This window comes from Cydia splendana, chromosome 24 (assembly GCF_910591565.1).
Source record: "Cydia splendana chromosome 24, ilCydSple1.2, whole genome shotgun sequence".
Lineage (NCBI taxonomy): Eukaryota > Metazoa > Arthropoda > Insecta > Lepidoptera > Tortricidae > Cydia > Cydia splendana.
In genome coordinates, this window is record NC_085983.1 from 10,683,724 (window position 1) to 10,711,130 (window position 27,407).

The 27,407-nt window shown below is 38.2% G+C and overlaps 1 protein-coding gene across 1 annotated transcript; it reads right to left on the minus strand.

Annotated features, from left to right (window-relative positions):
• Window positions 1-392: 392 nt before the first annotated feature.
• On the minus strand, window positions 393-13,409 carry LOC134802268 (uncharacterized). Its single transcript, XM_063774850.1, has 6 exons — window positions 13,281-13,409; window positions 8,274-8,378; window positions 4,686-4,747; window positions 4,376-4,488; window positions 3,914-4,002; window positions 393-725 (listed from the first exon to the last, which is right to left on the minus strand). Exons 1-6 carry the CDS (start codon window positions 13,306-13,308, stop codon window positions 406-408), a joined length of 717 nt encoding a protein of 238 aa, XP_063630920.1. The 5' UTR covers window positions 13,309-13,409; the 3' UTR covers window positions 393-405.
• Between the last annotated feature and the right edge of the window lie 13,998 nt (window positions 13,410-27,407).

Genomic DNA, 27,407 nt, shown 5'->3' on the forward strand with positions numbered 1-27,407 from the left:
GGAGTGTCAAACCGTACTGTTCTACTAGAGACGTCCAGAGGTAACCCTTTAAGATATTGCGACAAATTCTAGGTGTAAATTTACCAGATATTGCACTTGGGAAAATTTGACCCATGACGTTTTGGCCCGAGTGGCTGTGTGGTCTAAGCGTCTTCCGTGAATTCAGAAGACGCTGACTTGATTTCAGCTCAGACGACCTAGCCAAGGTGACAATCGCCATCGAATCGCTTTATGTCTTTCTACCGCTCTTCCATAACATTAGTGTGATAGTTGCGTTTCGTCCGCTACGGAGCGATAGCCATTAGCATGTTGTCTACTGGGCCTGAGTAGGTACTTTTATTTCAGTTTATTAGGTTTTAAACATTTGGTGTTTTCAACTACAAAAACCACAATTATTCAAATAATTTATTTCTCCTCATAAATACCCCGTTTACCTACATACGGTTTTGACGTCCTTAAAAAGTTGAATCTTTTTACCGGGACGTCATTTTTCTGACGGCCCACTTTCACTCTCGGCTTAGAATACCTCTCCTCGCTCAGAACTGGCTTCTTACGTTTCTCGGGTGGACGCTCTATGCTACTTTTACTTTCTTCCTTAAATTTCTTGCTCTCTTCTTCTGATTCTGAATCATCGTCTATGTATTCTCCGTCGTTACGTCTTCGGAAATCTCGAAAGAAGTTAATTAGCTTGACGTTTTCGAGCGAATTAAGGTTGATCGGGCGCCCTGCGTCAAAAACATAAATTACTACACCTTATAAAACAACTAGCGACCCGCCCCGGCTTCGCACAGGTAAACCTTAACACATTATATACCTAAACCTTCCTCAAGAATCACTCTTTTGATAAGTGAAAACCGCATGAAAATCCGTTCAGTAGTTTTTGCACCCGCCGCGTCTTGTCAGTGTGTACTTATGTATGTTCGCGATAAACTCGAAAACTACTGAACGGATTTTCATGCGGGTTTCACCTATCAATAGAGTGATTCTTGAGGAAGGTTTAGGTGTATTATTTGTTAAGGTTTTGTGTAACCCGTGCGAAGCCGGGCCGGGTCGCTAGTATAAAGACCCCGTCGCGTCTGTCTGTGTGTACCATCGCCCACACTGTTAACTGTATATCGGTGGACCTTATGCCTTTTGTAATAAGGTCCACCTTTAGTCAAGTCATCCTTTAGTCGTCTGTGCTTAAGACGCCGGTTCAAATAACTGGAGGGCTTGGTCACTTGTTCTTAAAAAGAGTATGTGCGGAAAGAGAAGAGTCGAGGAATATATTGGGCCCTATACATTGCAGGACTCTTCTATATGACATTTATTTCAGTTTTGTAATTTATATACCGTCAACCGGGGTGAATAGGGACCGCTGAGGTGAATAGAGACAAATCTTAAAATGAGATTTACCCGACACTTTCTTTAAAAATACCCATACAAATTGTATCTTTCGATTTAAAGTAATAGTAGATTTTGTATTATGAAATTTGTGTGGGTACTTGGGTGGTCATTAAAACATTATCAGGTAAATCTTACCGCACTTAGCATAAGTGCGGTAACTCATTTTGAAACCTCTTTCAATTGTGGAACATAATTATCGTACATTTGGTACAAGTATAAGGTATACAATTGAATGACATTTCAAAATGAGTTACTGCTTTTATGCCTAGCGCGGCAGAACCACATTTTAAGTTTTGTTCCTATTCACCCCGGTATCTCCGATTGGGGTGTGTAATGATCCATATAAAAATAATTAATATATTTTCTGTAGATATAACATTTAATATAATTTCAGAAAATATAATAACTCGTTTTGTATAATATACATTTGGTATATTATTTAAATGTTTAATATCATTTTATATAATTATATTTTGATATAACACTCATTTATTATAACGATCATGTGATATAATGCTCATTTATTATACAAGTATTATTATATACGCATTATTCGGTATAATATACGTATTTTTATGACGACATACGTAAATGTTTAACGCCTGATACTTTTTTTTACAGCAAACACGTACATACTAACAAGTATCGTGACTATCGTGAGGCTTCCAATTTGAATTTAAAAAAAAACATCCAATGTTTAATTTAAAAATATATATACCAATTTTTCTTTGCAAATTGGGTTTTCTTTACCTAATCTAAACTTTTTTCCTTTCATTGTATATAGGGGTCACAATTCCCACCTAACCTAACCTAGTATTCTGGTAGTGGTTTGTTTGTGTAATGGACGCAATCCTAACCTAACCTAACCTACTTTTCTGGTAGCGGTTCGTTTTGTGTAGGGGTCGCAGTTCTTAACCTAACCTAACCTAGTATTCTGGTAGTGGTTTGTTTGTGTAATGGACGCAATCCTAACCTAACCTAACCTACTTTTCTGGTAGCGGTTCGTTTTGTGTAGGGGTCGCAGTTCTTAACCTAACCTAGTATTCTGGTAGTGGTTTTTTGTGTAATGGACGCAATCCTAACCTAACCTAACCTACTTTTCTGGTAGCGGTTCGTTTTGTGTAGGGGTCGCAGTTCTTAACCTAACCTAACCTAGTATTCTGGTAGCGGTTGGTTTTGTGTAGGGGTCGCAGTTCTTAACCTTACCTACCTAGTTATAAATAGCAGTTCGTTATACGTAGAAAGAGTATCGTTTTTTGTAGTGTGTAATAGTAAATGTGGAATTATATATCTAATACATTATATCAACACAGGTGATAACAATTCTACTTTAGATGAAATAACTTTATATCATAAATTCGGTATAGGAAATATGCATTATACTTCAAGAATGTTATGCTAAATGTTATTAGATCAATTAATCATTATATAAAATGATAATATATATCATATGAAAATATATTAAGTGTTGTTATATCATTTAATAATTATACTAAATAAGCGTTATTGCAACTGATATTATAATAAAAATGTTTATAGCCATCGATACGCACCCCTCCGATTGACAGTACAGTCACCTGCAATAATATGTTACACAACGAAGGCCGCAAAAATATCTGACACGATTTTATTTGTAGAGCCATAAGAGCGAGTCACATATTTTTGCGGCCTTCGAAGAGTAACATATTATTGCATATGACTGTACCTACTTACATGTAGTAGTGTGACTAATTAAACAATATCCGTATCATTAATTCTTGTTCAATTAATATGCATATTTACCGTTAAATTAAACACATGCGTCAGTGGAAGATGTTAAAATTACGTATTAGGTATCATTTGAATAAATACAATAATTTTTGAATACAATTAATACAAAATATATTCTATTCTAATACAATAATATATTATTAAACTATTTCTCTTCTTGAACATTCGCGGAAGTATAGTTTGCACTTTAACAGACTACGCAACAGCTTAGAATAAATTTAGAAGTGTAAATATTACTGCCTTGAGTGAGACTCGAACTCACGGCCTCTGGATCGATACTCCAGCGCTCTGCCAACTGCGCCAAGACCTCATCCATAGCCAGCGAATCTTTCCACCATATGGGTCTCAAGGGGACCCTAGCGACATCTACCGTAAGATTGTTACACTTCTTAGCGTCACTTGCACCATTCCACTAACCCGGGATTAACCGGTTAAACCTGGAGTTACCATGGTTACCAGTATAATTTTGCACTGGTTTAACGGTTTAACCGCTTAACCCCGGGTTAGTGGGATGACGCAAGTGGCGCTTAAACGGCTACCGGAGTTCCAAAGTTACATTGGAAATTCACCAGTTACGATGTGCTACCCATACTATTTTTTCATTTTTAACAAGCAGAAACGTTTGCGAACAATGCCATTAAGCAATACATTTTTTTAAAGTCACCCAAGTCTCACCCAGACAGTAATTTCTCCACTTTTCATTTTGGGTCACTGAGCCAAAGAAATAAGTTCCTTTTACGTAACCCGAGAAAAGTACCTTCTTGCTCCTTGAGTCGGGCGTCCACTTGGATAAGGAACTGCAGGATATCTTTGTAACTGACTCTGTTGTCACTTTCTGATGATGTTCTGAAATGGAAGAAGAGGAAGCTGACAATTTCTTCAAAATGTTACCCCACGTCACAGAGTAAAAAGTAACAGTGGACCGACGCCTTTGATGTTTGCGTAAATGCCGACACCCCACAAGAATACAGGGTTGTCACAGACTTTTGCACAACCGTCCAAGACTTACATTTGACTTACTATAAGACACGCTAGCCCTCTAAGTAGTACCAAGTAGTACCGAGCTACTAACAATAGCGATGTATAAAGCTCGGGTTTTTCTCAGTAAAAATGTAAAAAGCTCGTGATTCTGAGTAGAAATAATATAAAAATTCCCTATTCTAACACAAAAAAAATTGTTACAACTTTTGGCAATAGAAATGCCCTAATATCAGCGTACCCTTGATTTCTTTTCTTCATCTTCCGATAGTCCTCGAAGACCTCAGGGTCATTAATGAACACGACAATTGGGGACGAATCGGGGTCCGTTCTTGTTCTCTCCTTATCAGTTACCTGTTAAACGGAAATGTTAAATTCGCCAAAGTAACCGTAAGTAATTTCATTCGATAACGTGACGACCATTCGCTAGCCCGGGGTTAACCGGTTAAACCTGGAGTTAATGGTTACCAGTACAATTTGACACTGGGTTAACTGTTTAACTGGTTAACCCCGGGTTAGTGGGATGGTGCAAGTGGCGCTGAGGCACTTACTTCAGCAGTCCTCGGTGAAAGTCTCCTTTCGACGCTGTCTCCGACATAATCCATGTCTATTGCTACAAAAAAAATATAGTTAATAAAATAAGTTTTTAGAAAAAAAAACATTTTTGGTACAAGCTTTCATCGCTGACTGTACTTTTCTTACGACAGACAACTAATACTCATCGAGACAATTCTAAAAATCCCTAACACAATTAGGTTGCGTTGTTTCATCACAGAGTTCCTATGGCCACCTCCTGTCTCCATCATCAGATCAGGTCGACAGTACCATATTATTGTATTGTCATCAGAACTACATACAGCTGCCAATTTTCATGACGCTACGATCCTTGGAAGATTTAGATTCCATTACATAGTTACATACAGGTCAACCTAATAAAAGCTTGTTATAAAATAAAAATACCACCCACTCAAATTGTAAAGGCCCCTGTACACATTGGCCCAGCGTGGGCCAGTCTGGGGGACGCATTTATGCGTTAGAGGGAGCAAGGGATATTGCTATCTCATTCTACCGCATGGCTGCGTCCTTTGGACTGGCTGGCGCTGGCCGAATATTTTTTTTTTTTTTTTAATTTATTTATCGCAAAAAAACTTACAGGGTATTTACATATTTATATTCCGCCAAACTGAGGACAGTTTGTTGGCGGATAAAGCGCTCTCAATCCTTTTGTGTTCTACCCACTTAACTTACATACTTATACCTAATACATTACTTAACTAGAGTTATGCCATACAAACAATATACTATTACTACTAACTACTATTATCATACAAATCTAAAAGTTTTGCTTGCAGCCTTTTCTTAAATATTTGCTTACTGCTACACTGATCTACTGTTGGACTTAATTGGTTAAGTATTTTAGGAACCATATGTTTGCGCGTTCTTTGGCCATAGTAATTATTCGCTTTATGTTCTACGTATGTTTGTTGCGTGCTTGCTCTGAGATTACGTAACGGTAGTCTATGCGTTTTGAATTTGTCTTGACCATAATCATCCATACAAACTAAATGCCTAACCTTCTCATGCACTGGTAAGATTTTTAGTATCTTATACAATCGCTTGTAATTATTATTGCATTCGTTTTTAGTTTTTTTATCTACTAATACACTTTTTACTATTCTTATCTGGAGATTACAAATTTTATCAAGGTAACTCTTAAACGTACGTCCATATGCAATTAACCCATAACTAATTACCGACTCGGCTAGCGAGTTATACAGGATGTGCATTAATTTTCTACTTACTATGTTTTTTAAGCTAATTAATTTTGCCAGAATTGAGCGGAGTTTATTACATACTATTTCTATATGGATACCCCAATTAAATTTAGTGTCTATAGTTAAGCCTAAATATTTATATCTATCTACGACTTGTATACTACTACAGTTACAGTCTTCCTGGTTTTTATTATTATGTAGACAGTCATATGTATGCCCCAATATACAAACATTTTCACATGGTTCCTGTAAGTATGGTGACTTAATTATCATACATTTGGTCTTTTCTATATTAAGGATTATACCATTGTCGTGCGACCATTTTATTATGCTTGTAAAATCTGTCTGTATGTTTTTAACCACAGTTTGAATATCCCTATCAGCATACAATAGACATGTATCATCGGCATACATATAAGTTGAGCAGGCCTGGACGACGTTAATCATGCTGTTTACGTGCATTATGTACCCTAACGGCCCGAACACCGATCCGGTTGGCACCCCGTATACTACGCTAGCCTCCTCGCCGCTCAGCCCATTGATCAACGTGGTTATTGTTCTGTTACTTAAGTAGTTTCTAATCCACTCTATCACTGGGCCACGGACCCCACATTCTTGCATAGCGAGGATGAGCTGTTCGTGGCCCAAAGTGTCAAATGCTTTTTTGAAATCTATGTATAAAGTTACTACGTATTTTTTATTATTCAAATGCTCATTTACCTCATCCGTGAATTGGGCCAAAGCGGTTGAGGTGCTGCGCCTACGCCTGAACCCATGCTGACCATCCGATATTAAGTTATGTTTTTCTAAATAATTATTAATTTGCGTTGTAATAACTTTTTCAACTATTTTATTCACTACTGATAGTATAGCTACTGGTCTATAATTACTATAATCTAAATGGTTTCCTTGTTTGTAAATAGGTCTAATTATCGCTTTTTTTAACATATCCGGATAGACACCAGTCGCCGCGCAGCTATTCACAAACTTGGCCAAAATCGGACTTATGCTTGTTTTGACAAGCTTTATGTCCTGACATCTAATTCCGTCCATTCCTGGGGATTTTCTAATACTTAATTTATCTATTATTTTTTCTATATCCGCGTGTGAGACTTTTTGATAACGAAAGGATACATTACTATATTTTACATAGTCATCTCGATTTAGGAACTTTACATTACATTTATGTTTTAAATTTTGAATTTCCATTGTAAATGTTTTGGCGAAGTTTGTGCATACCGCCTCTATCGACGTGCTTTTTCCCAAATATTTAATTATTACATCGTCCAGACTTGCTTTGACATTTCCAAGCCAACCATTAATTGTTGCCCACAGCTTTCTTAAGTCACTTTCACAGTTTTTTATCTCTTTTTGTTTGTAGTTTTGTTTCGCCCAATATATACATTTATTTGTAACATTTCTAAATCTAGTATAATCTAACCTGTAAATCACATTTTTAGGACTAGCTTTCCATCTTCTAAACAACTCATCTCTACGCGATAACATATTAATCAAATTAGTGTTTATCCACGGTTGCGACACTCTACTGGTTTTAAACGTTTTCGTGGTTTTTGATTTAATGTATATGTTGCTGAAGATGGAAAGTAGCCTTGCGTACATAGCATTAGGACAGTCAATGTTATATATTTCCGACCAGTCTATTTTTTCTAATTCATTTTTTACTAATTTATTATTAATAACTTGCACTTCCCTTTTTTGTTGACAATTGGCGCGCGGGTCGACGCCCGCCGTAGTTAAGCTGACTCCTACTAGATAGTGGTCCGCAATCTTACACGTGAGCATGTGTGCGGCTGCAGCGCGCATTCATATGTACAGGGGCCTTATCATGCAAATTTGTTCTAACGTTCTAAGTAATTATTTTTTTAGGTAGTAGGTATTGTAAAAAAAAATCAGAGGGCCTACCGCCACAGATTAAATAATAGTACCTACTACCGTATAGAAAGGACACTTCCTACAAAACCGAAGTTAGACAGCGATTCAGGGACGAATCATGCTGTCCCTTTCTAATGTATGGCACTATCCCTTTCGGCTATTTAGGGTTGTCAAAATTCAAGTCGTTATCTTATCTGTGGTCGTGCACGCAAAGGGACGTCAAGTTGTGCCAACCCTAATAATTGCTCGGAGCAATGCTGAGCCGAACGGAGCCGAGAATGCCCGAAAGGAGGCGATCCCCACTGCTAAGTACTACGGCGTACGTTGTGAAAGTAACCTTCAACGCTTCCAGTAAGGTTTATATTTGCTAGCGTATGCCAGAGATATACATGGAGAATAGACGAGGCAAAAAGATAGGCCACTTGATAGGTCACTTGCGTCTGGCATTCGGAGGGTTAATAAAATGCTTACCAGCAGGATTGAAGGCCCTGTTCAGCTTGATTTCAGCAGAACTCAAGTTGGGGTTCCATTGGACCGATGTTCGTGAAGATACGGACGAGGTTGCAGTCAAGAGAGCTGGAAATGAATGATTTATATAGGTATTTATTAAGTACTGAAATTGAAAGCACAGATATACAGTAAATAATAAAACTATCAGCTTAGCACCCATACATACATATCTGTACCCATACATACATAGATTGCACGTAGAACCGATGACCATTGGGGCGGAAAGGTTCTCGAGTGGCGAGGTGGACTGATGACCTGGTAAAGGTCGCGGGTGTCCGCTGGATGCGGGTGGCGCAAGACCGGTCATTGTGGCACTCTTTGGGGGAGCCCTATGTCCAGCAGTGGACGTCCTCTGGCTGATATGATGATGATGATGATACATATCTGAATGCATAACTACAATATACTCTTTATTGACACGCCTCAGCAAAAGATACGACTTAGGGCTGGTGCACGGTACAAAATATCTAAACTTATCATTATCAGGTTTGACCGCCCATCCCTCGAAACTTTAATGTGTTCTAAAAATCGAAATACATGTTTTTTTTTAAGTTGCTTAGCAAATGTGGGTTAGTTTGAGGAGTACAGCCTACAGTTTATATTTTTGCTCATGTTACAAAACATACCCGGTATGTATTAATAAAATACTCTCTTATTAACTCACATTGATAGTAAATCTAGGAGTAGGTAAATCTCAGCAATCCCCTGTGAATAAGGATGTAGATCTTGATTTGCTCAACCAGCATTTCTCCGCTTCTGCTACTTTCAGTGGACCGGTCAAGACTCAGACTCTCAACGATCTGTCTAATTTCACAACTTCTGTCTCCTCTCAATTTACTTTCTCAAAATTTTCCGAATGTGATGTTAAGAAGAACATACTATCAGTATCCTCCAATGCTGTTGGAGTAGACAATGTGAGCCGTAATATGATCCTCCCACTCCTTGATCTCCTTGTTCCTATCATTACCCACATCCTTAATAGTTCTATTTCTTCTAGTATTTTCCCAACGCTTTGGAAAGAAGCTCACATAATCCCTTTACCTAAAAAGTCTAAACCTTCTTCCTTTTCTGACTACCGTCCCATATCCATTCTTCCTTTTCTTTCCAAGGTTCTTGAGCGCTTAGTCCATCAACAACTAACTTCTTATTTAAATAGATATAGCCTCATGAACCCTTTCCAATCCGGTTTCCGTTCCGGTCATAGCACGGTCACATCGCTTATTAAAATCACTGATGACATTAGAGAGGGAATGGATAAAAGGATGGTGACGGTATTAACGTTGTTGGATTTTAGTAACGCGTTTAATACCGTCGATTTTGACATTCTCATTTCAGTATTACGTTCCCTTAATATATCACCTCCAGTTATTCAATGGTTTAGAAGTTACCTTGTCGGTCGTCGGCAGAGAATTAAAGTAGAAGGTTCTCATTCCTCTTGGTCCAACACTCTGGCCGGCGTTCCGCAGGGTGGCGTTCTATCCCCACTACTCTTCTCGATATTTATTAATTCCATCACCAGTAACATCGTCTCTTCTTATCACTTGTATGCTGATGATTTACAAATTTATTCTCAGGGTGTGCTTGACGATCTTCCATCCGTTATTAATACTACAAATATTGATTTAGAAAACATTTTAGACTGGAGTCATCGCTATGGTCTCATTGTCAATCCATCTAAAACGCAAGCAATAATTATAGGTAGTTCAAAATTAATCTCCCGAATAGATTTTTCTAATTTACCTACGATTTTATTTAACGGCACACAGATTCCTTATTCGTTTCAAGTTAAAAATTTAGGCATAATTATGGACCGTACTCTATCTTGGATTCCCCAGATCAATGAGGTTAGTAGGAAAATGTTTGCTGCTGTAGGATCCCTACGGCGGCTTCGTAACTTTCTACCGCTCGCTACCAAAATTGCGCTTGCTCATGCTCTGCTTCTCCCCATTTTAGATTATGCGGATATCAGCCATCCCGATCTTTCTGTAGAGCAACTAAATAAACTCGAACGTCTTCAAAATCTATGCATCCGGTTCATTTATGGCTTGCGAAAATATGACCACGTCTCGTATTACCGTTCGCAGCTCAAGTGGCTCCCCATACGTTTGCGACGCAATTCTCACATTCTTGCTCACCTGTACGGTATTCTCTTCAACCCCTCTACCCCTATCTACCTGAAGGAGCGTTTCAAATACCTGTCTTCTTTAAGATGCTCCCAGAACTATCTGCTTGCCCAAATTTCTTCTTCTTCTAAATTCTATAACGGTTCTTTTACCTTCCAAGCGATTCGGTTGTGGAATGCTCTGCCGTCTGAGCTAAGACATGCTAAATCGCTTCCCATTTTTAAGGCTCAACTCAAAATTCACTATCTGTCACTTCCTCAAACTCGCTAATAATTAGATTCTGTCTGTCTGTCTGATTCTGTGTTGTGTGATATATGTATGTATATATGTATTTATTTATTTATTTATTTATTTATTTATATATCTCTTTAATGTATGTATTCATATTGTTATATAATTTAGTTGTGCTGGTTTTTTTTTTTTCCTGATCTTGCACTTCATTTATTTTTGCTACCCTTATACTTATTTCTTCCCTTCGATAATTTCTACTACCTGAAGGTTGTCTGGAAGAGATCGCTCTTTAGCGATAAGACCGCCTGTTGTTGCTTAGTTTTTTATTTATGTTAATTTGCTGTATTTAATCATGTTTTCATTGTGCACAATAAAGAATATTATTATTATTCTCTTTATTTATTTTTCGTCTTACGTTAGGTTTGTTATAATATGAATATAAAAGTAAAATATAAAAACACTTACAAAACAATAAAAAATACATATAAACACATTATAAAAAACCTAACCTAGGGTGCCGCCGGCAGCGGGGCTTGGCCCAAGCTGCCGGTGGTCAGGGCCGCAGAGTGAGGAACCGACGTACTATACGCGCCGTGTCCAATATTACCGCCTTCTGCATCTGACCCTTGATCCAACCACCCAGCGAGAGTCTCTCTAGGTGATGGTCGAGACTCTTCGCTATGAGACCGTTCGCTGACACAACTATCGGAACAATGATCGTCGAGTCAACATCCCACATGGCGGTAATCTCGTGAGCTAAGTCTAGGTACTTGCTGGACTTGTCCTTCTCGGCCTTCACGAGATTCTCATCATGGGGGATGGTGACGTCGGCGAGCACGGCCCGGCGCTGCGATCGGTCTATCAGCACGATGTCAGGCTTATTGGCGACAATAGTCCTGTCGGTGATGATAGATCGATCCCAATAGAGCGTGGCACGACCATTCTCGAGAACAGGCGCAGGTAAGTACTTGTAGTACGGTACTTCGCGGTCCACAAGGCCGTATAGAAGAGCAAGTTGCTGGTGAATAATCCTGGCTACGAGATTATGTCTGTGCAAGTACTCACCGTTAGCAAGATGAGAACAACCGGAAATGATATGCCTGAGTGACTCTCCGGGACGGCGGCATGCCCGACAAATGTCGACCGTACCGTCCTTCAGGATATATTTCCGATAGTTGTTCGTCATCATCACTTCGTCCGCAATTGCACAGGCAAAACCCTCGGTTTCTCCGAAGAGGTCCCCGAATCGTAACCAGTTCACCGACGCGAGCAGGTCCACATCGGGTCCCGTGAGGGCCTTGTAGAACCGCCCGTGTAGCGCCTTACTCTCCCATGCCGCCTTGCGATCCGCAGTACTAAGTACCACAGGTTTGCGCCAGTTCTCGTTTGCCAAGGAGAGCGGCGTGAGGTTCCTGTCTACTGCCACCACATCACGATGCATCCCACACTCGTTGTTAAGGAAATAATTCCTGAGATTGTACACCTCGCGGTTGTGGAGATCCTTGGCGTTTAGGAAGCCTCGGCCTCCACACTTCCGTGGGATGTACAATCTCATAACTGACGAGCGTGGGTGTAGCATGCGATGTGTGGTGAGCAGTGACCGGACCCTCCGATCCAGGGCGTCCAGCTCGGTCTGAGTCCACCTTAGTATGCCAAAGGAGTATGTGAGAAGAGGCATTACCCAGGCGTTGAAGGCGCGCACTTTGTTGCCTCCTGACAAAAGACTGTTAAGGACTTTTGTGAGCCGACTGAAAAAGCGCTCCTTCACCGACCGTCTAATACCCTCGTCCTCAATACCCAACGACTGTGACATACCAAGGTATTTATAGGTCTCTGATTCAGAGATAGACCTGAAAGACATTGTCTCAGAAAGTTGTAAATTTGTTGAATTTACAACCTTCCCCTGCTGTACATGCATAACCGCACATTTATCGACACCAAACTCCATGTTGATGGCACTACTGAAGACTTCGGTGGTTTTCAGTAGCTCCAACAAGCCTTGGGTATTTGGTGCAAATAATTTGAGGTCATCCATGTACAGAAGGTGAGAAATAACTTCACCCTCTCTCCGAAGCCGGCAACCTAGTCCCAAATCCTTCAGCAAGGTGCTGAGGGGATTCAGAGCTAGGCAGAACCATAGCGGACTCAGACTGTCGCCCTGAAATATTCCTCGCTCAATCCTTATTATTATTATTTGTATCTCCGTTACAAACTCTCGGGTTTTTAAGCCCGGTCATTTATAAGGCGTGCGTGGGGATATAGATCCAACACGTAGAGGCCGTTTGGAGAGCTTTGATGTCATGTAGAACGCCTGCTGGAACCCATTCACGGGTACATAAATGGATACCCGTAAACCGTATTATTATTATTATTGATAGACGGGTCTATCGCGAATTTATTTTATTACCTTTATTTACCGACGTTTCGACACAGGTCTCACTGGTCATTATCGCGGCTAACTGATGTCCCAGCAAAATGTCAAAACAAAGATTTGTGCAACTACCCGACGAAAAGTGTATGAAAAAGCCCCCGTCCCCGTCTATAAATGTGAGTTAATATGTGTTCAAAACGCGAAAGTTTTAAATATTATAAATACTCTCTTCGCAAAACTTACCCAAAAAAGTATACAAAATATAATTCATATTTTACAATCTCATGATTCGGCGTGTGAATGGTTTTATTCGCTCCACTTCTTATCGGTACGTGAAATTAAATTCACCGGCCGTAACCATAACTTTTCATATACTTCAACAATTTCAGCATACTACAATTGCCTGTGACTTTGTCTGTTTATTTATTTTTCTTCCCAGTTGAGGGTAGATGAAAACATTACATGATCAAATAATGTAGGTTAAAGTCAGGTCGTTCAGTGACAGATCCAGGCGGTTTTGTATTTGGTCGGTTAACCAATGTTATAACTACCCGAACATTTGCAAATTGTTTGTTTACTTTTATTTAAATACCTAAAGATATAGACTATATAAACAGTGAGCCGGTTTAAGAGCATAGTCTAATAAAACATGGTCTTCCATTCCCAGAGTGACACGGGGCTACGTCACAACAACATGGCCGCTATATATAGCGCTATCGCATATTATCATATAGCGCTGTCGCATGATGACGTAAGCCCGTGTCAGTTAGGTGACCTAGAAAAGACGGGAATGGAGTACCAGGCGGAGTATATTATTATACCATGTTTAAGAGCATGATAAATGAAAACAACAAGAATTTCCACTTAGTTTCGTGATACAAAGTTATTATTGGCGGTATTCCGATGTTGTTTTTGTTATTATTTGTTGTTATTTGGGCTTTAAGTTGGTCCATTAAGGCGAATCAACAGACATTATGAGTTCAAGGAATACCTCGTCATATCACTAAACCTTATAAGACTAAGTCCCCCGCCGCGTCTGTCTGTGTGTATGTATGTTCGCGATAAACTCAAAAACTGCTGAACGGATTTTCAAGCGATTTTCACCTACCGATAGTGTTCTTGAGGAAGGTTTAAGTGTATAATTTGTTAACCCACACAAAGCCGGGGCGGGTCGCTAGTTCAAAATTACATAAAAAAAACCTAACTACATAAGTACATGCTCCATCCTCCATAAATAATAATAAAAAAAAATATAATACCAGCTTTTTCCCGCGACTTCGTCTGCGACGATGATGATATTGAATGATAACAAATAGAAAAAACCGGACTAGTGCGAGTCGGACTCGCCCACCGAGGGTTCCGTACCTTTTAGTATTTGTTGTTATAGCGGCAACAGACCTGTTTTTTTTCAACTGTCTAGCTATCATGGTTCATGAGATACAGCCTGGTGACAGATAGACAGACGGACAGTGGAGTCTTAGTAATAGGGTCCCGTTTTTGGGTACGGAACCCTATAAACTACTATTGTCCTTCCCCGGGCCTCAAACTATCTCCATACCTTACCAGCGTGAAGAAATAATAGACATACAGAGTTATTTTCACATATAGCCCAACTTGCGCCATCCCACTAACCCGGGGTTAACCGGTTAAACCTTTAACCCAGTGTCAAGTTGTACCACCACGGTATTTCCAGGTTTAACCGGTTAACCCGAGTTAGTGGGATGGTGTAAGTGGCCCAAAGGAAGTTAAGAAGAGGGGATTTTGTCCGTGTACAGTCACGTGCAATAATATGTTACTCTTCGAAGACCGCAAAAATATGTGACACGCTCTTATAGCTCTATAAATAAGATCGTGTTAGATATTTCTGTGGCCTACGTTCTGTATCTTATTATTGCAGGTGACTGTACAATAAGGGCCATCCATCCTACCCGACTGCGCCAATAAGGAAAATACCCCACAACCCATACAACACGGCTAAGCGTAGAATATATATTAATAATAAAATAAGAACTAAGTTGCAGATATTTGTTATTACAAATATCTGCAACTTAGTACTTATTTTAAACCCTATTTATTATTTAACAAATACCGTAAATCACTTCCACGAGAGAAAAAGGATTGCATTTTTTTCAGTATCCTGTAATAATCTAGTTTTAAAATGCGCCTTATTTTCATAACCATAAGCTTTAAAACAACTGCAAATCTAAATTGGTCTTAAAGAGGCTGCGCAGTGCGCTCTTAAACACCTTTAAGCTTATACAAATAAAGTTCTAATTAGCTTGCACTTAATGCAAATATAATCTTGCGTAAATGTAATATTGCGTCGCTGCTATTATCCTACACTTTTTACCTTTATAATAAAATTGAAATTCCTTTGTTCCGTCTGTAAAGGGAATCTGGTTTTACAAAATTACACCATGCGGTAAATCTAGTCTCTATAGCGTAACAGTTGGGTATATTTTCGTGTGTATAATGGCGAGAGTTGGTTGGTAGTTTCGATGCGGCAATAGCTATATAGCTATACGTAGACGTACGGCAGTGTGTATGGAGCGCTTGGTGCGTGAAGCGCGCGCGGGAAATTGTAAAAAAAGTTTAAAAAGCAAGTGTATTAAGATAATTTATTTAATGTTACTCGAAAAGTAAATTAGTTATAACCTCGTTAGACCCACCATAGAGAGTTTTCCAATTTTTAATTTGAAACTTGTTCTATAAGTAAATTAAAACGATTTTAGTTTGTTTTAAAATGCAATGACAAATGAAATTCTTCTTTATATGTTTCGTGAAAGGTTTAAATTAGATTGCAACAAATAAAATATGTACATTTTAATGTACATTTAGACTTACGAGGTTAATTGTTAGATTTTATTTGGAAAATTATAACACAAAAATACAAAAAGTCAAACGAAAAATAAATAATCATTTTGTGATTGTTGACCATCGAATGACAGCGCTTAAATGGCGGTTAGCGTTACGCGCGTAATTTAAATTGCGAAGATTAAAACTCATTTTAAAGTAAAAAAACCTAGGGCTAATGTTAGAAAATTAAGATTAGAAAATAAATTTAATTTTTAGTTTTTAGGGTTCCGTACCCAAAGGGTAAAAACGGGACCCTATTACTAAGACTCCGCTGTCCGTCTGTTCGTCTATCCGTCCGTCCGTCTGTCTGTCACCAGGCTGTATCTCAGGAACCGTGTATTTCTGTTGCCGCTATAACAACAAATACTAAAAACAGAATAAAATAAATACTTATCGTTTGTAAATTATAATGCGATGTGTTGGACCTATGTTGTCTTAAATAAACGGATTTATTATTAAAATAAATTTTTAAGTGGGGCTTCCATACAACAAACGTGATTTTTTTGCCATTTTTTGCGTAATGGTACGGAATCTTTCGTGCGCGAGACCGACTCGCACTTGGCCGGTTCTAATTTTTCGGCCGCCTCTGCCGCCGCGCCGGTTTTTGCAGTAGTGCCGTGGAGATGAGATGGGGCTAGGGTGTCTACATGTGGCATCTCACACCAGCACCCGGCCCATCTTAGAGCGTTTTCACATTGTCCGATCCGATATCGGATGTAAGATCCTACATCCGCGTAGTCAGGCCGCGGGGGCGCGCCCGGGCGCTGTCACTATCACGCACACCACAATAAACATTGTGCCTACACATACGCACACAAACAAATATTATCGGTCCGACAGCTGACGGGGGGCTCCGACATGGCAGAATTTATCGGAAGCGCCTTTCCGATATCGGATGTCGGATGGCGCCTATGAGAAAACCAGCTGCAAGGGACTGCTATTAGCATTGTCCGCCTTTTTTGTGTTGTCTATCGTTTTTCACGTAGCCAAACTTCTACACATTAAATGGCTGCTACATAATCTGCTAAATTAATCACATCCTAATTTGCATGGTAATAGATGCGGGAGAACTTACGGCCAAGTTAATACGGCTAGTTCTGTGTTCCCGAATAATTTATCGTTTTTAAGACATCGCTGGATGTAATTCACTCTGCAAAAGCAAAAGCATATATTATATCAGTAAAAGTATCGACGAGTTCAGGGAAAAAACTGAAAACAGTAAATTTGTAATAGGGATATTTTCTCAATTTAAAATGAATTATTTCACACCGTGCATGAAATAAAGCACTAGGTAATTATTAGAAAAACATAAATTGTAGTTATTTTTAAACACAATTTCTATTTAATAAATCGATTTGAACTATAAACGGTAGGTGAGTTGACCATGACGTCACTATACTCATTTTTATATAAATTCCATATTAGCAAATAGTTATGACAGTTCTAAAAAAGAAGCTGATTTGACTAGTAGGAAAGTAGCCTATATGACTTCATAACGTCAGTATGTGTCATTACTGTCAATTCTATGTATCGATTGTAGGAAACACCTCATAGAAATATAAACATATAAACTTGATTATTTCTGAAAATATACTTCTGAGAGATTTGTGCTGTTATAAAAATAATCAAGAGAATTTCATTTACATCATACTAAAATTTCGTGAGATTTGACTGCCACTTGAAACTACACTCCCACTTGTGGTTTGAAACCACTTTCCTATGTTTGCTGCAGCCTCCATTTGTACGGAACCATCGGTGGGCAACTCCGACTTTTTTTATTTTACTTGATTTTACTGAACTCTTGTACAACTTTCGAGAAAATATCGACGGTTAAAAGTTAGTTAAAAAAGAAGCAGTTCGTTTAATTTGTATACGAGTGGAATGTGCTGTCAGTCCGTTATTTCATTAACTTGGCTTTCGCACTTCTTTGCTCTACTTTTAAATAATGCGGGGATATAATGGAAGAACAAGTGTAGAGTCATTATTAAAATCATGTGGTCGAATATTTTGAAAAAAAAAAAAAAACAATTAATGGTTCCTTGAAATGATAGGAAAACTTAATAGAAATTTTTGACGCGAATCCTACGGGTTTTTTAAAGGCATTTCACTCATGGGCAGTCAAGCGTGAGTCGGGCTTAATTACTTAATTTTTGATCCCACCCCTACAGGTTTTTTAAAGACATTTCACTCACGTATCACATAGAAATTAAATTGTTAGAACTTGTGTAATTTACGGAACCCTTGGAACGTGAGTTTGACTCGCACTTGACCGGTTTTTAGGGTTCCGTACCCTAACGGGTAAAAACGGGACCCTATTACTAAGACTCCGCTGTCCGTCTGTCTGTCCGTCTGTCTGTCTGTATGTCCCCCTGTCTGTCTGTCACCAGGCTGTATCTCATGATAGCTTATTAGGCAGTTGAAATTTTCACACATGATGTATTTCTATTGCCGCTATAACAACCAATACTAAAAACAGAATATAATAAATATTTAATAGGGGCTCCCATACAATAAACGTGATTTATTTGCCGTTTGTTTGCGTAAATGGTACAGAACCCTTCGTGCGCGAGTCCGACTCGTACTTGGCTGGTTTTTAGTGTTCCGTACAAAACTTTGTTCACGGAACACTTATGGATCACTTCGGTCTTGCAAATCAGTTAAATGCGTTTTTCTCAGAGACCGTTTGACGTAGATACCTAAAATTTGGAACAGTTGTAGTAATTAGCACCACTAATATATTAAATAAGTCAAAACCGCTTATTTCTTATGTATGGGGGATATTTGGGGGGTTGAGAGGGGTAAGCTGAATTTATTTATTATTGTTTTCGGGTGCCTTGTAGTGAGTGTATTCAAGCAAGTTTAGTGTAAATGTATGTATAACTGTAAGACTGTAAAGTAAAGACTGAAAATGTATGGTGCGGGCGCAGCGGTGGTGGGGCAGAAGGAGGAGAGGAGGGTGACAAGGACGCCACATAAAGAACAGGTGAGACAGAAAGTAATACAAGGTACATACCGTTAAAAGTATATTTCAAAATTCATCTTCTTGGTCAAAATAGGGATGCCGATAGTAATTATGGTTTAAGATTGCTTTATTTGTGACGTTATCTATGAAAAGGAACTTTTTAAGTAAAGATTTTTTAAATGATAAGGACTTGTAAATAATTTACGTACTTACCTACCTAAATACCTATTATATTTAGATTAGATTAGATTAATTTATTTCTTATTGAAAATTACATGATATTTAACAATGTCATAAATGTCATAATGTTTCCAAATAACATGAATTCACAAAAATTCACAAATTTACTTTGTTTCTCAACAAACAACAAAAATTCAATTTTTGACATGCATGCTCTCAACATTTGTATGCCGTAAGGCGCCACATAGTGAAACTGACTGAACTGTAACACCCTATAACCTATGTTGGACAAATAAAAAATAATTTTGTATATTTATATTTATTGTCGATGGCGCTTACGCTATTATTAACGATGCTCCGATATAAATACAATGCCGCGCGACGCTGATGTGCGGCGTAAGTGCCATCGACAATAAGGTCCCTTTTCATAGATAATGCCCCATTTGTTTACCTATTTTTTTATACAATCTTTTTAATGTTTGACGATCCTTTTGTGAAATTTTTAGTGTTAAATTTGATATGTATAATAATCCAATTTTATTATGGAATAATATTAACATCAATAAATTGCTCTGATAATTAGATTAAGATTAATTACGATTCATAAGAGCTTGTTGCTAGGCCTACATGAATAAAGTATATTTTGTTTGTTTGTTATTGTATTCTCGCGTATAAATTTCAAATTCAAACTGGTTTAAAATGATATTTAAGTACCCGTACGATGAGTCACTGACAGTGTCAACAATGACATAAACGCTAACGTCTACGTAATTTACTTTCTATATCTACACTAATATGTCAGTACGAGAGAGATGAATAGAAAGTAAGTTACGTTCACGCTATAGTTTAGGTTAGTGCCAAACTAGTGGTAGCCGTACAGATTTATAATAGCGGTGGTATCGCTGAAATGCATATATTAGCAATGACAACCGTGTGAAATATAGCACCACAGCGTTAGGCCGCTCGGCCTCTCATGTATTAAGGGTTATTCACGTTAGACCGGGCCGTGTCCGGGCCGGAGCTTCCGGGGCTTACTTTTCTATGACATGACAGGCGATCACGTGATGCTTTCCATAGAAAACAATGCGCCGGTAGCTCCGGCCCGGACACGGCCCGGTCTAACGTGAGTCATCCTTTAGTGTAGCTACCACCAGTTTGGCACTGACATAAACGCTATCAAGAACGTAACTTACTTTCTATGCATCTCGCTCGTACTCTTATATTAGTGCGAGCGAGATGTAAGTACAGAAAGTAAATTAGCGTATATGTATGTCAGTTTTGACACTCTACTTCTTTTGGCATTTTAACTTTTAGATTAATTTATAATTTAATTATTAATTTCATGTTATTATATTTAAATAAATATAAAAACGATTTTTTCAACAAGTGACCTCGCTGTTCGCAATTGCTGTGACGCAAAAACTCGCCTGATTTAAAACTTTATTTATTTATTTTATAGGAAACAATCGTATTAATTTCATCCTATAATTTATTTAGCGAGTTTATAAGCACGTATCACAATTTGCGAGTCGGTATCATGGAAACTCATTTGAATTCTATCCACAAATGCCGCAGAGCTGAAATGGCTTTAGAAATTTAAAATCGGATCCTGATTTGATATTATTATTATTTGCGTACAAATCATATAAAAATTACTCATGTTATACAAACATATCAAACAAACATGTTTTTGAAGAAAAAAATCACGAAAACATGTCCAATTTACACTTTTTTTCAGTTGTATTTTAATTTTTTTACCAGTGCGAAGTAGTGGCGGGCCCCTATTTTTTTTAGTTTTACAAAGTACCTACACTTAGTATTTAGTACAAAAAAAATACCTTGACAAAATGTACCGTGTCAGTGTGCCACGAGCGGCAAATAAATGCTCAAAACGCGAGCACTCTAGGGTTAAACTGGCTACACAGTGCTAGGTTTTTTCATTAAAGCTAACTGCATTTTGCGAGCACATGCCTAGTAGGCATTATTGCTACTTATTTGCCGTTGCGAACAGTAAATGTTTCCACACCATATGCTTCGTATGTTCAGAGTTATGGGTCGCACACACATTCTACAAGAGCAGGCACGTTACTGTGTATTTTTAATAATACATTGTGTTTTAAGGGCCGTAAATAAGAATGTCCGATGTTACGCTGGTGGCTTAGCGGTAAGAGCGTGCGACTTTCAATCCTGAGGTCGCGGGTTCAAACCCCGGCTCGTACCAATGAGATTTTCGGGATTTATTATGCGAAATATCATTTGATATTTTTACCAGTCGCTTTTCGGTGAAGGAAAACCGCACGTATCCCAATAAGGCCTACTTTCCCCTCTGGGTTGAAAGGTCAGATGGCAGTCGCTTTCGTAAAAACTAGAGCCTACGTCAATTCTTGGGAATAGTTGTCAAGCGGACCCCAGGCTTTCATGAGCCGTGGCAAAATACCCGGATAATGCGAGGAAGAAGAAGAAAAAAGAAATGTACGTACGAGTGTGAAATGAAGCCCGAAGCCGAAGGCGACGGCTTAATTAACACGTGTTCGTAAGTCCCCCTGTGGCACACACAATGTTTTTCAACACAGTTGTGAGGAAAAAGGGATATCATTAAAATAAATATACCTAAATATTAGAGGACATCTTACACCCAAACTAAGCAAAGCTTGTACTATGGGTGCTAGGCGACGATATACATACTTATATAGATCAATACATACTTAGAAACAACATACTTAGAAAACACCCATGACTCGAATAAATATCTGTACTCATCACACAAATAAATCATTTTTGCCATCATAGAAATCTCAGTCTACTCTGTAATACTTAAGACGAAACTTTCCATACAAACATAGTCCGTATTTTCTCCTCTGGATATCAACACGATAATATTTTGACTTTGACACAGGTTGATGTAAATTTCAAGCACAAAAATGTCCAATTCTTTGACTTAATAGGTCAAGTATGTACAAAACGTCGGTATCTATTACAAAAACGATAGTCCCTATGTCATACTAACATTACGTACTCATAATTTGACAAGGGTCGAGGGTTTTCATTCGAAATGTAACTTATCAATAGGAAGCTTCATAAGAATGCATTTACAATCCTTAATACAGTGCTACTGGTTGATTTAGATTTATTGTGACGTATAGTGCGAATATAAATGTGGAACAATATATTAGGACCCTCTAATAGAGGACCAGGGGGCCGAGTACACCGCTAGGGCCGAAAAAAAGACTGTTTGAAACCACGGGTGACCCTAAGGCTGGCTCATTCCTAGGCCAAAGAATAGGCATAGCTATTCAGCGTGGGAATGTAGCCAGCCTTATGGGACCCTTCTGCAGGGGACAGATCTGGGGGACCTAAGATAGGTGGGTAAGTTTTACTTATTTATTCTATTAGTTTTAATTTATTAAGTGTATACTTAATTTTAATAATAGTTCATAAGTTTTGTTATTGAATAAACTTTAAGTACTTAGAATAAGAATAAGTTAGACCCTACTTCAATTGTAGGGAGCTCTTAATGAATAGCTATTGTAAGTAATAAATCTATTCATATCGATTATACATTAAACACAATAAAATAACTGAGCTGAATGATAATTTGGTTGAGATAAGCAAAGGGTGTCAGAATTTGACAGAAAGATTAGGGGAGATATATTGGGTAATTTTCTTATTAATCGATTTTATTTAAGAGACTTTAGGCAGAGCCCTAGAGCATTTAGTAACTGGAGACGTTTTGGCTGTCATTTTCTGTACAAAACAGTCTGCCGATTCTTGCGGGGGAGGGGACGTCAAATGTATTGCTATTTCTACATGATTTCTACGTAACGAACAAATAGCCATGTCAGTCCATATAAAAGTTTGCACAATTGTGCAAGGTTTTCGGCAGAGGGGTAAGCTCTTAAAGGCAACTCCAGTTATTAAATGCTCTAAGGGCAGAGCAGAACGGTGAAGATAAGCGAGAAGAGAGTAGTTGACCGAGTTTTTTTACCTAATCTTATTAAAGAACCGGACAAGTGCGAGTTGGACTCGCGCACGAAGGGTTCCGTACCTGTTTAGTATGTCCCTTTGGGATCGGACATCCATTATTCCCCTCCCTGAACCCCTACTGTACATTTCATTCGAAAGCCTGACGAGCGTTCGCGTTTGCGTTGTCATTTTTGTATGGAATTTTGAACAGCGCGCCGAGCGGGACGTTTTGGAAACTCATAATCCCATACAAAATGACACTTAACGCAAACGCGTACGTCACGTCACTCTATCGGATGAAGTTTACACTATAGGGGTACAGTAACTCTACCATGAGTTCCGTAAATGATAGTTGATAGGAAAACGTATGGAGTAATTGTACAGTGCCTCTACCGGTCACCTAAAGAACTAAAAATTTCAACTGGCACAGTCCCCAGCAATAACATGTTACACAACGAAGGCAGCAAAAATATCTGACACGATCTTATTTGTAGAGCGTGTCGCATATTTTTGCGGCCTTCGAAGAGTAATAGCAGGCCCCAATTTCACCACGGTGACAGGTGCGACAATTGTAAAATCACTGTTGCTGACGTCACAGGCATCCATGGGCTACGGTTACCACTTACCATCGGGCGGGCCGTATTCCTGTTTGCCACCATCATTGTATTTTTTAAAAAAACTTTATTATATCGGAAAAAAACAGATATTTCTTTTGCGTAGTTTCTGACAATTGTCAAGATTTAGAAGAATTGTAGGTAATTCTTGACAGGTAATGAGGTATATGTCGGAATTTCGTGACAATTGTAGTGTTTCTTGTGACAATTGTCATAAACTTAGCAAGAGAAATATCTGTTTATTTCCGATATAATAAAGTTTTTTTAAATAAAATAATGATGGTGGCAAACAGGAATACGGCCCGCCCGATGCTAAGCAGTAACCGTAGCCCATGGATGCCTGTGACGTCAGCAACAGTGATGTTTTACAATTGTCGCACCTGTCACCGTGGTGAAATTGGAGCGTGATTGTACCATGAGTTACAAACGTTAAAACGTAAGTTTTCGCTACTCTTTCCTTAGTTCTTTCCTAAGTGTTTAATTTTCAACTGTAAAAATGCTGGTGTAGCTTTAAATTTAAACACCGCTGCGTATTCCCAGGATCCCAGGCAATTTGTCTCTGAAACTTTGTTTCAAACACTCCTGAGGGTCACGAAGCGACAATTATTATTACAAACAAGGAAATAGGTATCAGCCATTATATTATTATTATCATTTATATAAACTAATATCGGGTAGTGTAGTGTTGTATACAGATGTAGTGCATAATTATTTTCCTTCGTATTTTCACGGAAACGTATGAACGTGTCTTGCTATTTATAGCAAAGAATATAATACTCACTAGGATTTATAGTCAGTCTCGGCACAAAAAGTACTGAGGTTTACTGAAGTAGCATGACAAATACGAACGTTTCCGAGAAAAAACGAAAGAAAACAATTATGCACTCATCTGTAGGTACCTATAATCTCCATTGACATTTTGCTGCGCCGAGTCTTCCGTGACCACAGCCATGGTATAATAATATACTCCGCCTGGTACTCCATTCCCGTCTTTTCTAGGTCACCTAACTGACACGGGCTTACGTCATCATGCGACAGCGCTATATGATAATATGCGATAGCGCTATATATAGCGGCCATGTTGTTGTGACGTAGCCCCGTGTCACTCTGGGAATGGAAGACCATGTTTTATTAGACTATGACCACAGCTAGTGCAACCTGGCTGATACCTACGTCGGAAAAAAAGATAATGAAATTTAATCGCGTTAGACCTGTAAATGACATTAATTAATAAAATATCAGCCATATGATTACATCCGGATTGAAACTGCACCAGAGTTACTTACACATACTTATTACTTAGCTTATATTCTAGATCCAGATAAGCTTTAAACCTAACATATTGCTTCCAGATGAACTTGGAATATCTCGCTCTTATATCCAGAGAAGAAGGTTCATAATTGTATGGATATTAATGGCTGTTCCAATCAGCCTTATCTTGCCCGTTTGTTGAGGTTAAACTGAGTATTCTGATTTTGAAAACTATATTGAACTAAACCTTAGGTACAAATAATAAGTACATTTTGATAGGTACACCTCAGTAAAAGATACAGCTTAAAAAAGAAAAACAATTGATAAAGATATATTGAGGTGGATTGAATCATATATCCGAAATCGAAGCCAAGCCGTGTGTATGAAAGGCTATTGCTCAAATTACCTTAAAATCCCTTCTGGCGTTCCCCAAGGATCACATCTCGGGCCTGTGCTATTCTCTCTTTATATAAACGACATAGGAGACATTATTAAGTATAGTCAACATCTATTGTATGCAGATGATACTAAATTATATAGAACTATTAAATGTATTGATGACTGTCATAAATTACAATCTGATTTAGAAGCATTATCGTTATACTGTTCCACTAATCAGTTGTTTCTCAATGCAGATAAGTGTAATGTAATAACATATTCTAGAAAAATGTCTCCTATTCAACACGACTACAGGCTTTGTGGTAATCTCCTTAACCGCGTTAACCAAATTCGCGACTTAGGTATCATTCTCGATGACCGACTAACCTTCACATCACATATTGATAGTGTAATCAAACGAGCATTTAGAAGTCTAGGTTTCATAAATAGAATTACAAAACCATTCAAAAAAATTATCACTCTTAAAATCCTATATTTCGCTTTCGTTAGATCTATTCTAGATTTCGGATGTGTAATCTGGAGCCCGTATTACAAACACCATATCGATCGTATCGAAAAAGTGCAAAGAAAATTTATTAAAATATTAAATTATCGACACAATCGTCCCAATGACCATTATGCCCATTCTTTGACACACTACCAACTCACAAGTCTTGCAAACCGCCGCAAGCTGTTCGATATATCCTTCCTCTACAAAATTGTCAATAACGAAGTTGACTGCCCTTTATTACTCTCTAAATTAAACTTCATCACTAAAGCCAGACTTCCCGCTCGCCCCAACCGTAACCTTCATATGTTCGTACCACCCATCCGTCGAAAGAACTACACTAGAAACAGTTTTATTCCCCGTATTATGTATCTTTACAACAAAGAATTCAACGAAATAGATCCTTTCAATACCACTCTTAGAGGGTTGAAAAACAAAATTAATAATAAATTAAATAGTTACGATTAATACAATCAAAAGTGAGTAATAATAATGTATAACATAAGTACCAGTAACACGCTAGATATAAGTAGGTAGTAAACAATTGTACTTCTTCTTATAGTTTAAGTTAAATAATTCAGGTCCGTTGCAACAACAATATTAACTATAATCTACAAAGTTTTCGGCACTGTATTGTCAATCTTATATGTAATAGTTTTCAATGTATCTTTTTTGTAATGACTGTTTGTGCCAAAATAAAGAGAAAAAAAAAAAAAAAAAAAAAATATTTTAGTTTTGTCTGAAAAAAAATTAATTTGTTCTGTAATATATATAATTATAATATACGTTTATTAAAGCAAAACGGTATTAACAAAATAAATAAACTAAGCATTAAAATTAAAACTAAAACTAAACTCCTGACGCAATGAACGCAAACTCCTGATGACACTCCTCGGTACGGAGTGAAACATGTCGAGCGTTTTTCGACTTAAAATACGTGAGTTCCCGACCCGTTCTTAATATATTTAATATGTCAGCGTCTCACGGAAGTTTTGTTATTAAAACTATAAACTATTATGTACCTACACATATTTACAAATAAAAAATGGGAGCTAGCTCTGCGCCGGATGGTAGGGTGGCCAGAAGGCTGGTGGCATTGCCGCGCTGAATGGCAATGCCAATTCGCTGGGCAAGGAAGTACCCAGCCCTCTGGTCACCCGTAGCATCATTGAGACGCTCCCTAAATATGGAATGTGCTCCGGGTCACCAACGCCCGAGGGTCTCCACCCCAAACGGCTCAAACATGCAACCAGAATCAATGCAATCAGTACATTTTTATTTTTTAATTAACACATGTCATTAACTTGACTTTACATTCGATGCTCAGATCTACTTGGGGCTTGTGCACAAATCACGCGAGGTTCGATAGGGGGTGGGGGGACCACGAAAAAATCACGATAAATCACGTTGGGGGGGGGGGGGGGGGGGGGTATAAGGAAACCTCACGTGTATTTTTCTACAGTGAACGAAACTATGAAAAAAACACCTACCACATGAGTATTTACTCGGTTTCGTTAAACATATATCTTCACTCTGAACTTCAAAATAGCGAGTCTATTTAACGAAAATAGAAAAATAAACAAGATTTTCTATATACCTACAATACAATTTTACACTTAGGCGTTGTGCTGCTAGGGTTGAAACATGCGGATTTTTGC

Coding starts and splice junctions, on each gene's coding strand:
- LOC134802268 (XM_063774850.1), bottom strand. CDS start 13,308: ATGAATTATATTTTGTATACTTTTTTGG. Junction 8,379..13,280: donor TATTTTGTATACTTTTTTGG/GTAAGTTTTGCG, acceptor ATTCATTTCCAG/CTCTCTTGACTGCAACCTCG. Junction 4,748..8,273: donor CAGGGCCTTCAATCCTGCTG/GTAAGCATTTTA, acceptor TTTTTTTTGTAG/CAATAGACATGGATTATGTC.